The sequence below is a fragment of the Gorilla gorilla genome, chromosome 1 (assembly GCF_029281585.2).
Source record: "Gorilla gorilla gorilla isolate KB3781 chromosome 1, NHGRI_mGorGor1-v2.1_pri, whole genome shotgun sequence".
In the NCBI taxonomy this organism is placed as follows: domain Eukaryota; kingdom Metazoa; phylum Chordata; class Mammalia; order Primates; family Hominidae; genus Gorilla; species Gorilla gorilla.
This window is the reverse complement of record NC_073224.2, coordinates 218,504,008-218,514,593: the sequence shown is the minus strand read 5'-3', so window position 1 is coordinate 218,514,593 and position 10,586 is coordinate 218,504,008. Positions and strand designations below refer to the sequence as shown.

General features: G+C 43.9%; 1 protein-coding gene across 1 annotated transcript; it reads left to right on the top strand.

Annotated features, from left to right (window-relative positions):
- The first annotated feature begins 477 nt into the window (after positions 1-477).
- On the top strand, positions 478-9,863 carry LOC101132707 (E3 ubiquitin-protein ligase PPP1R11-like). The gene is made up of 3 exons (XM_055374602.2): positions 478-555; positions 1,124-1,188; positions 8,418-9,863. The coding sequence occupies exons 1-3, from the start codon at positions 478-480 to the stop codon at positions 8,851-8,853; spliced, it is 579 nt and encodes a 192-aa protein (XP_055230577.1). The 3' UTR covers positions 8,854-9,863.
- Positions 9,864-10,586: the final 723 nt, after the last annotated feature.

The window sequence follows — 10,586 nt, the reverse complement described above, 5'->3', positions numbered from 1 at the left end:
GATACAGGTCATAAAGACCTTGCTGGTAAAACAGGATGCAGTAGGCTGGGCACGGTGGCTCATGCTGTAATCGCAGCACTTTGGGAGGCCGAGGCAGATGATCACTTGCAGTCAGGAATTCTAGACCATCCTGGCCAACACGGCGAAGCCCCATCTCTACTAAAAATACAAAAATTAGCTGGGCATGATGATGGGTGCCTGTAATCTCAGCTACTTGGGAGGCTGAGGTGGGAGAATCGCTTGAACCTGGGAGGCAGAGGTTGCAGTGAGCTGAAATCGCACCACTGCACTTCAGCCTGGGCGAAAGATGGAGACTTCATCTCAAAAACAAAACAGGATGCAGTACAGAAGCTGACCAAAACCAAGATGGCCATGAAAGTGACCTCTGGTCATCCTCACTGTTCGTTATACGCTAATTATAATGCATTAGCATGCTAAAGGACACTCCCACCAGCGTCATGACAGTTTACAAATGCCATGGCAACGTCTAGAAATTACTCTCTATGGTCTAAAAAGGGGAGGAACCCTCAGTTCCCGGAACTGCCCAACGCTTTCGTGGGAAACTCATGAATCATCCACCCTTCATTTAGCATATTATCAAGAAATTACTATAAGTATAATCAGTTGACTAGCCCATGCTGCTGCTGTCTATGGAGTAGCCATTCTTTATTCCTTTACTTTCTTAATAAACTTGCTTTCTCTTTACGCTATGAACTTGTCCCAAATTATTTATTTGTTTATTTTTGAGAGACAGAGTCTTGCTCTGTCGCCGAGGCTGGAGTGCAGTGGTGCGATCTTGGCTCACTGCAACCTCTGCCTCCCGTGTTCAAGCGATTCTCCTGCCTCAGCTTCCCAAGTAGCTAGGACTACAGGTGCGTGCCACCACGTCTAGCTAATTTTTGTATTTTTTAGTAGAGACGGGGTCTCACTATATGTTGACCAGGCTGGTCTCGAACTCCTGACCTCAAGTGATCTGCCTGCCTCAGCCTCCCAAAGTGCTGGGATTACAGGCATGAGCCACTGCGCCTGGCCCTGAATTCTTTCTTGGGCGAGGTCCAAGAATCCTCCTTTGGGGTCTAGATCCGGACACCTTTCCGGTAACATCTTCTTGGCTACCACAAAGGGACTATACCGAGGAGACCCCCAACTCAAAGGGAAGAGACTGCAGCACCGATTATCCGACTTTGGGTAAGTGGTGGGGTACATTTTACCCGGGTAAAGGATGGAATTGAGTGAGAGGCCCAACTTAGGAGAGTTAGTTTCTCCTGAGACAGACAAGGTTAAAGGCCCCTCTTAATAAAAGGCAAGGATGCTTGACCGAACTTGGGTTCAAGGCCCAACTTAGGAAGGTAAGAGTCCTTCCTAATATTTAGAGGGTTAGAGGACCTTCCCTCAGTAAAGTCCCTTTTGGTTAAAAAATTACACGCCTGTAATCCTAGCTCTTAGGGAGGGAGAGGCAGGAAGATAGCTTGAGCCCAGGAGTTCAAGACCCGCCTGGACAATATATTGAGACCCTGTTCTCCACAAAGAGAGAGAAAAAAAAAAGAGGATTTGGCATTATGGGATGTTAACCCATCTTTGAATTAATCTGCCTTGCACTGCTTGCTGATGGCTATGGGTGACAGGATTAGACAAGTACAGGACCATGGGACATGGGAGCTTTTTCCTCCCCCAAAAGAGGGAAACTTGAGAGCTGATGGGTCTGCTGGAAAAGATCCCTTTGTGACTGACAAGCAGCTGCCTGAACTTTTGAGTCAGCGTGGCTGCAATGGGTGGGTCTTTCTCCCACCCCCTGAGCTCCTTGCCTTCCCCACCTCATCACAGGCAATGCTTTTCTCTCTCTCGTTCTCTCCTTTCCCTTTCCTATCTTTTCTGTTACTCAGGGCGACCATCTTGCCCAGAGACCAAATGTTGAAACTGCTGGTCGGAGGTCATTCCACCCCACTTTGAATAAAGATGACAGGGCCCAAACAGGGGCAAGTTTGAGCCTTACCAGTTCGATATTGGGTGCTAAGCAGAGTGGTTAATATCTATGTTTTGTCACACGTATTTTGCTCTGGCCGGATGGAAAATGTTAATTTGGTTATCCCATGCAATCCCTTGAACGGCATCTTACAAAATTGAGAGGCTTTTTCCTGTGGTTCCATGAAAAGGAAAAAGATGATTTTCTTTGGTGTTACAGCTTGGCCCCCAGGGCTATGGTGTGGCAAGCAGGGTCACTAAGGTCACTCAGGGAAAGGGAACCCAGAAACCTGGCATGCAGGCAAAAGGGTAAGAATTTCTTACTGGTCAGGCTTGTGGGCTCTCTGTGCAAACTGGTTGTAGGAATTGTAAAAATCACTGTCTTCTCTGCAAAGTTCTTTTTTTTTTTTTTTTTTTTTTTTTTTGAGACAGCGTCTCCCTCTATTGCCCAGGCTGGAGTGCACTCTGCCTCCCAGGTTCATGCCATTCTCCTGCCTCAGCCTCCCGAGTAGCTGGGACTACAGGCGCCCGTCATCTCACTCGGCTAATTTTTTGTATTTTTAGTAGAGACGGTGTATCACCATATTAGCCAGGATGGTCTTGATCTCCTGACCTCGTGATCCTCCCGCTTCGGCCTCCCAAAGTGCTGGGATTACAGGCGTGAGCCACCCTGCCTGGCCGCAAAGTTCTGATTAATGAGAAAAAGGATTTGTGAGGATAAACTTTAGTGAATCTGGTATACTTTGTGCTATGAATTTGTCTTTCTATATCGTTCTGTCATAAAGAGGGGTACTTTGTGCTATGAATTTGTCTTTCTATATCGTTCTGTCATAAAGAGGGGTACCTTATGATAGAACATGGGCTTAGAACCCCATAAGCCTGCTGTTCAAGCTAGCCTGGCAAACTGGTCAGTTACAAACTTTGCTGCAGGTCCCTGAAGCAAACAAAAAAAAATGGATGAGGTTTGTACTAGTCCGTTTTCACACTGCCATAAAGAAATACCTGAGACTGGATAAATTATAAAGGAAAGAGGTTTAATTGACTTACAGTACCACATGGCTGGGGAGGCCTCAGGAAACTTATAATCAGGGTGGAAGGTGAAGGAAAAGCAAGGCACCTTCCTCCCTAGGCAGCAGGAGAGAGAGAAGAGCGAAGGAGAGACTTCCAAACACGAATAAAACCATCAGATCTCGTGAGAACTCACTCACTATCATGAGAAAAGCAAGGGGGAAACAGCCCCCATGATCCAATCAGCTCCCTCCCTCGACACGTGGGGATTACAGGTCCCTCCCTTGACATGTGGGGATTACAATTTGAGATGAGATTTTGGTGGGGACACAGAGCAAAACTGTATCAAGATTTCCCTCAGGTCTTGTTTTATGTCTTTGGGAGCTAGACCTTGTAACCACACGGTGGTACTTTCTCTTGGTTTCCACCATCCAGGGAACAGGAGTTTTGGGATTCATGTCATAGTTAGCCTTAAAAATTATCTTGTGGCTGGGTGCGGTGGCTCACGACTGTAATCCCAGCATTTTGGGAGGCCAAGGTAGGCGGATCACCTGAGGTCAGGAGTTTACGACCAGCCTGACCAACATGGCGAAACCCCATCTCTACTAAAAATAGAAAAATTAGCTGCACATGGTGGCACGTGCCTGTAATCCCAGCTACTTGGGAGGCTGGGGCAGGAGAATCTCTTGAACTCCAGAGGCGGAGGTTGCAGTGAGCTGAGACTGAGCCACTGCACTCCAGCCTGGGGGACAGAGTGAGACTTCTTCTCAAAAAAAAAAAAAAAAAAAAAATTATCTTGAGCAGTTAAAAGCCATTGCAAGCTAAAAATTGACTGCTCTAGGCTCCTTCTGGAAAGAGCAATGGAGCCTGCCCAGTGCTGTAGCTCAGTAGTTAGCTACTCAATTAGTACTGAGCTGTAGCTCAGTAGCTAAGCCTTTGTCTTTTCACAGTGGTGGCCCAGGTTCAATTTTTGGCCTAGGAAATGAGTTATTTCTGTCATGTGGCCTTTGCCATTCATTGAGTCTCTTTCCCTCCATGAACAACTTCCGACTTCCTTTCTTGAATTTTCCTTTCTCTGAGCACCTGAGGTGCTATGAGGTTACCTTTGGTAAAGTTCAAAAGCCAGAAATATTGGCCATTTGGCCAGGCTACAGTCGGGTAATAAGAGATTTTAAAAGATTTTTTTTTTTTTTAAAGAGTGCTATGGTTAAAAGCCAGCTTAGTTAAAAGCAGATATTCAAGTTATAAGTATATTTAAAAGGTCTTTATATCTTTTTCTCTTCTTGGATCTTATTTTTCTAAAGAAAAAAATGGTTTTCTCCTTAGTTGACTGAATTGTTTTTCTCCATTTTGTCTTCTTGCCTGTCCACATGAGAGCACCTAAGATAATTTCTTTCTTTTTTTTTTTTTTTTTTTAAGACAGAGTCTTGCTCTGTCGCCCAGGCTGGAGTGCAATGGTGCAATCTTGGCTCACTGCAACCTCTGCCTCCTGGGATTCAAGCGATTCTCCCACCTCAGCCTCCCGATTAGCTGGGATTACAAGTGCCTGCCACCACGCCGGGCTAATTTTTGTATTTTTTTAGTAGAGACGGGGTTTCACCATGCTGGCCAGGCTGGTCTCAAACTACTGACCTTGTGATCCACCTGCCTCGGCCTCCCAAAGTGCTGGGATTACAGGCATGAGCCACCGTGCCCGGCCAAGAGGACTTAAGATAATTTCTAACAGCCTGTGACTCCTTGGGAAAAATGGAGGAGATGCCACAGATCTTGTTTTGGGAAAAACCTCTGTTTTCCTCCTGAAACTCCAGGAATTAGAACTGAATAGATCGATCCCTCTTGAAATCTAAGGCTCTCTTCTGTTTGGCATTGCATTATCTGACGTTTTTTACTTTGGGGGGGTATCAGAAATTACTTCACATTATGAGAGAGCTTTGGTGTGTAATAACTAGTTGGAGGATATACTTTTGGGCATGGCTAATGGCAATTAAGGGAGGATTCTCAGCTCTTTGCATGTTTGGATCAGAGAAGCATGCTCTTGGCCACCTAGAAGGTATGGATATGTTCCCACCGCCACTGAGAGATAAGACTCTGTTGGGAGATGGGCTGATCCCCTCCTTTTTGGGGATCCAGGATCTGGTATAAAAATGAGACCCTTAATTTTGGGGGATCTGTTTTGCCTTCCAGCTGTATGGGTTTATTAGGCCCTAGAAATTAGCTAGGTGTGGTGGCTCACGCCTGCAATCCCAGCACTTTGGGAGGCTGAGGTAGGTTGATCACGTGAGACCAGGAGTTTGAGACCAGCCTGGCCAACATGGTGAAACCCCATCTCTACTAAAAATACAAAAATTAGCTAGGTGTAGTGGTGCATGCCTGTATTCCCAGCTACTCGGGAAGCTGAGACACTAGAATCACTTGAACCTGGGAGGCAGAGGTTGCAGTGAGCTGATATCGCACCACTGCACTCCAGCCTGAGTGACAGAGTGAGACCCTGTCTCAAAAATAAATAATTTTTTAAAAAGAAAGAAACTACATGCTCTAGAAAGAAACTTAAAAACTGGCAAATGAGGCTGGGCATGGTGGCTCACGCCTGTAATCCCAGCACTTTGGGAGGCCGAGGCGGGCGGATCACGAGGTTAGGAGATCGAGACCATCCTGGCTAACACGGTGAAACCCCATCTCTACTAAAAATACAAAAAATTAGCCAGGCGTGGTGGCGGGTGCCTGTAGTCCCTGCTACTCGGGAGGCTGAGGCAGGAGAATGGCGTGAGCCTGGGAGGTGGAGCCAAGATCGCGCCACTGTACTCCAGCCTGGGGACAGAGCGAGACTCTGTCTCAAAAACAAACAAACAAACAAACAAAAAAAAAAAAACGAAAAACTGGCAAATGAAAAATCTTACAACTACTGGATCTTCTGTGTATTTTTGTGTTGTGTGTGTGATGTTTATATATGGAAGAGCTCTGATTAATTCGTTTAAAAATAATAAGCGCTTAAATATTTTGTCAGAAAAATAAAAACTGCAATGCTTTGTAGTTCATGTGACTTAGTAAGCTTTGGGAAATAAAGACAGTTTTAAAGATTATTGGTGAAATAAAAATGTCTTCGAAATTTAGACATTTGGTCTAACTTAGGCAGGCCAGCTATTAGGTTTGCTAAATGCTTTAACGTCATAAACTGCTTCTTTCTGTTGAAAATCTTTCCACTGACCTGTTTTTAAGCCATTAGATAAAGTCTGGGGACAGGTGGAGTTAGTCATGACCGGCAGCTGGAAAGAGTTCAACCTCATCTGCATTTCTATCTGGTGTCTTAGGTTCTACTCCTGGTACATAATTAGAATCACTTACTTACCAGATTTTTTCAGCAAAAACGAAAGTTGCTAAGAATTAACATTGTAACATGTAATTAAGACTACTGAAGAAACACTTCTACGTGCAAGGTGTGTAAGAAAAGTGAAATGTGAGGCCAGGCCTGGTGGCTCACGCCTGTAATCCCGGCACTTTGGGAGGCCGAGGCAAGTGGATCACCTGAGGTCAGGAGTTTGAGACCAGCCTGGCCAACATGGCGAAACCACGTCTCTACTAAAAATACAAAAATTAGCCGGGTGTGGTGGTGCGCTCCTGTAGTCCCAGCTACTGGGGAGGCTGAGACAGGAGAATCGCTTGAACCCGGGAGGCAGAAGTTGCAGTGACTGAGATCGCGTCATTATACTCCAGCCTTGGCGACAGAGTGAGACTCCGTCTCAAAAAAAAAAAAAAAAAGATAAAAGAAAAAAAAGAAAAGTGAAGCGTGTTTTTGGTAAAAGATTATAAGAAGACATAGGAATGTGGGTGCTTTCTTTTTGGCCTAGTTTATAGGGTTAAAGGATTGTTTTAAGTTAGATAAGTTAGATTGTTTTAAGTTAAGATAGATTGTTTTAAGTTAGAAGGTTTGAGCAAGTTGCATAAGATTTGTGAAAAATTAATCTTGTAAAAGAAATTCTGTGTAGAAAAAAAGGTTGCCTCTTCAAAGTTTCCCTTCTTGTTAAAAAATAAATCATAAGTGTTAGAAATAATAGTTTCTTTTAAAAACTAACTTCTTTCAAGCCTCCTTGCTTTGTGCTAATAACTCTTTGTTAAGCCCTATTCTATGTAGCTGTTCAATATAAAAAAAAGTACATTTGATGTCCTTGTACTTTAACCAAAATATTTATGCTAAACGTGCTCACAGGCATGTCCCAACTTGCAGCTTATGCCCCTTCCTTATTTAAAAATATTATTACTTTTCTAAGTCCTTTCGCAAGCAACTTCCTCTTTTCCTTTGTTCTCTATTGCCTTTACCTATTTTAAAAAGTTTTAAATTATTAGCCAGTCGGGTTTTAGTTTAAATTGTAAGGTCTAGCTCTAGCCAATGAAGACAAAACACAGTAGCAAAAATTAGCTGCATAAAAAATAAACATTGCTTCCCTCCTTTGTTTAGGTGTGCTTTTGTCATTGTTCCATCTGCAAAAAGCACCCTTTCTGCAAAAAGTAAAATTACCTTGCTAAAAAAACTTTTTCCCTAAATGCTAATTATTCCTTACAGTACCAAAAACAAGCCTTTTACATATAACATTCTGTGTGTAAACATATTGGCTAAAATTAAAGTTTTTCCATAAATTGAACATTGGAATAAAAGCACAACAGAGTTTTCTCTTTTTTGTCTCTGTCACCCAGGCTGGAGTGCAGTGGTGTGATCTCAACTCACTGCAACCTCCACCTCCCAGGTTCAAGCAATTCTCCTGCCTCAGCCTCCCGAGTAGCTGGGACTACAGGTACACCACCCCGCCCGGCTATTTTTTTTTTTTTTTAATTTTTAGTAGAGATGGGGTTTCACCATATTGGTCAGGCTGGTCTTGAACTCCTGACCTCAAATGATCCACCCACCTTGGCCTCTCAAAGTGCTGGGATTACAGGTATGAGCCACCACGCTTGGCCATGAACAATATTTGTATGTAATATTAAAGGATAATGAAGATTTTTGTTTGCCTTTTGAATAAACCACAGGAAAAAGAAAGGAAAGACAAGAGATAGATTGCTTGGAAACCTAAGTCTTCCCTGTATCAATAAGTAAAGTTTTATGCCTTTTGAAAATTTTTGAGTTATCATTTTTGGCTAAATGAATAACTTAGGGTGACCTAGAATTCTATTTTATAATATCAAATATTTTAAACCTTTGATATTGGACAAACTTTCCAAAATCAAATTACAAATTATATCTTTTTCTGACTTCATTAATGTTTTAGATATTAGGTCCCCTAAAGTCCAAAAATGACGTATTTGACTTATTTCTATAAAAAAATCACCCGGAAGCAGAGCCCGAAGTGGGGTTGGTCAGGTTATCTCCAGGGGTGGAGAAGCGGAGGCCCAGGAGGAGGGGTGAAAAGAAGGTGGAGGATCCTGGCTACCACTGAATCAGATACTGCTTCTCCTAGACCTCAGAGACAGAAAAAGAGAAGGGTGTGTGATACCCCTTCCTCCTTTCCTCCCTCTCTTGAGGCAGGGGCTGGGCTGAGCGAGACCGTCACTGAGACAACGGTTACCGTGACAACCGAGCCCGAGAACCGGAGCCTTACCATCAAACTTCCGAAACGGAAGCCAGAGAAAAAGGTGGAATGGACAAGTGACACTGTGGACAATGAACGCATGCGCAGCCGCTCATCAAAATGCTGCTCTATTTATGAAAAATCCCGGGCCTTTGGCGAGAGCTCCACGGAAAGTGACGAGGAGGAAGAAGAGGGCTGTGGTCATACACACTGTGTACGTGGCCACCGCAAAGGATGGCGTCCTGCAACCCTGGGACCGACCCCCACCACCCCTCCCCCGCCTCCTGACCCTTCCCAGCCCCACGCAGGGCCAATGCAGCACTAAATTCCTCTTTCCCCCACCATGCCTGAATGTATCCATGTGGCTACTTCTCCAGTACCCTCCTTCTCTCTCTCCTGCCTGATAGAGGGAAGAGGAAGAGGAGGGTGGACAGAGATCCTGGAATTCGGACTTGCTGCTATTTCAGAACCTAGACTCCTGAGTTCCCCCAGTTCTCATTTTTCCTCCCAATACCCACCGCTTCTCTCTCGAGGGATGTAGGCACCTTGGCCCCAGCCTCTTCCTTTTGTTCTCACTGTCAAACTGCCTGTCCTGGGATCTAGTTATCTTGGCCCTGCACTCTCAACTTGAGTAGCAAACACTGAAATTGGGTTTTCAACAGTCCCAGCTTTCACTGCGAGGGTCCCAGTCAGATTCCAGGAATTCTCACCCTGGCTGTGCTTGCTAATACTGGTTTAGAGCTATCCCACGAAAATATTTAATCCTAATTCTTAGTCCTTGCCTGTGGGATATGAGGTCCTACAGGAGACCTCAGGGCTCCCAGCCCTTCTCCTGCTAACCCTCTTCATGCCCTCAAGAGGAGTTAGAAGAGAGTTCCTTGTCATTCTCACCTCTAATGGAAAATGGAACCAGAAATAATCATATCCTTTCTCTCCACCCTTCTCCTGTGATCTAGGATTTCTGACAAAGCTGGCTTGAGACTGGTCACTTAGAGCCAACTGTCTCCTCAGCCTTTTGTTTTTCAGCTTCAGAGACAGATCCAATATAGTCCCAAGGACCTGGGTCCCTGGGAAAGAAAGCAAAAGGGAAGGAGCAAAGAGATGGGGTATATCCCCTACACTACACTCTTACCTCTTAATTTCTAGGCTTTGATTTCTCTGCCAGCCCAGATGTTCAGTTCTCTTGGCCCTCCCTACCCCTTTGCTGGGATCTTGTTGTCATTTTCTTTTGCCAGTTCTTTTGCCCTACACAGTTGCAGAGATCAGTCAAATCCACACCACCAGTGAGATCTCATTAATTGCCACAGATGCACAAAATAAATAACCCAAAATCACACGCACAAAAAATCATACAGGAAGCATTGTCAAATACGAAATGGTGTTTGGCTTTCTTTGGGCTATATTTGTATAAATATGTTATTGGTATGTGTTCCAAAGTTATGGGAAACTCCTGTGTTATAATTGTTATGTAAAATTATTGAAAGTCATAGAAGTAACCACAATTCCTAGTCAAATATGACTTTAATAATGGCTGTCCTAAGACTTTGGGTCATCCACAGACAATTGTTGACTTGTTTTAATCCTCTTTGAAAGGTGGTTTATAATCAGCTATAGGTCTTTGACAGGTGATCTTAAACGCAGGTTTCGGATAACTTTGGAGATTGTGACATTAGAATAGAGGAAAAACTTTCAGGAGTGTCATAGCTGAAATGTTTATTAATATCAAGCAGAGCAGGCATTAATCTCATGGACTGAACTAATAACAGAAGACCAAAATAATCCTTTTATGACTTTTTTGCTTAAAATGTTGCTGATCCTTTGTTTTGTTTTTCAGAGTCAAGAAAACTTTTAAGCTATTTACTTTTTTTTTTTTTTTTTTTTTTTTTTTCGAGACAGAGTCTTGTTCTGTTGCCCAGGCTGGAGTGCAGTGGTGCAATTTCAGCTCACCACCACCTCTGCCTCCTGGGTTCAAGCAATTCTTGTGCATCAGACTCCCAAGTAGCTGGGACTACAGGTGGGCACCATCACACCCAGCTAATTTTTTATATTTTTAGTAGA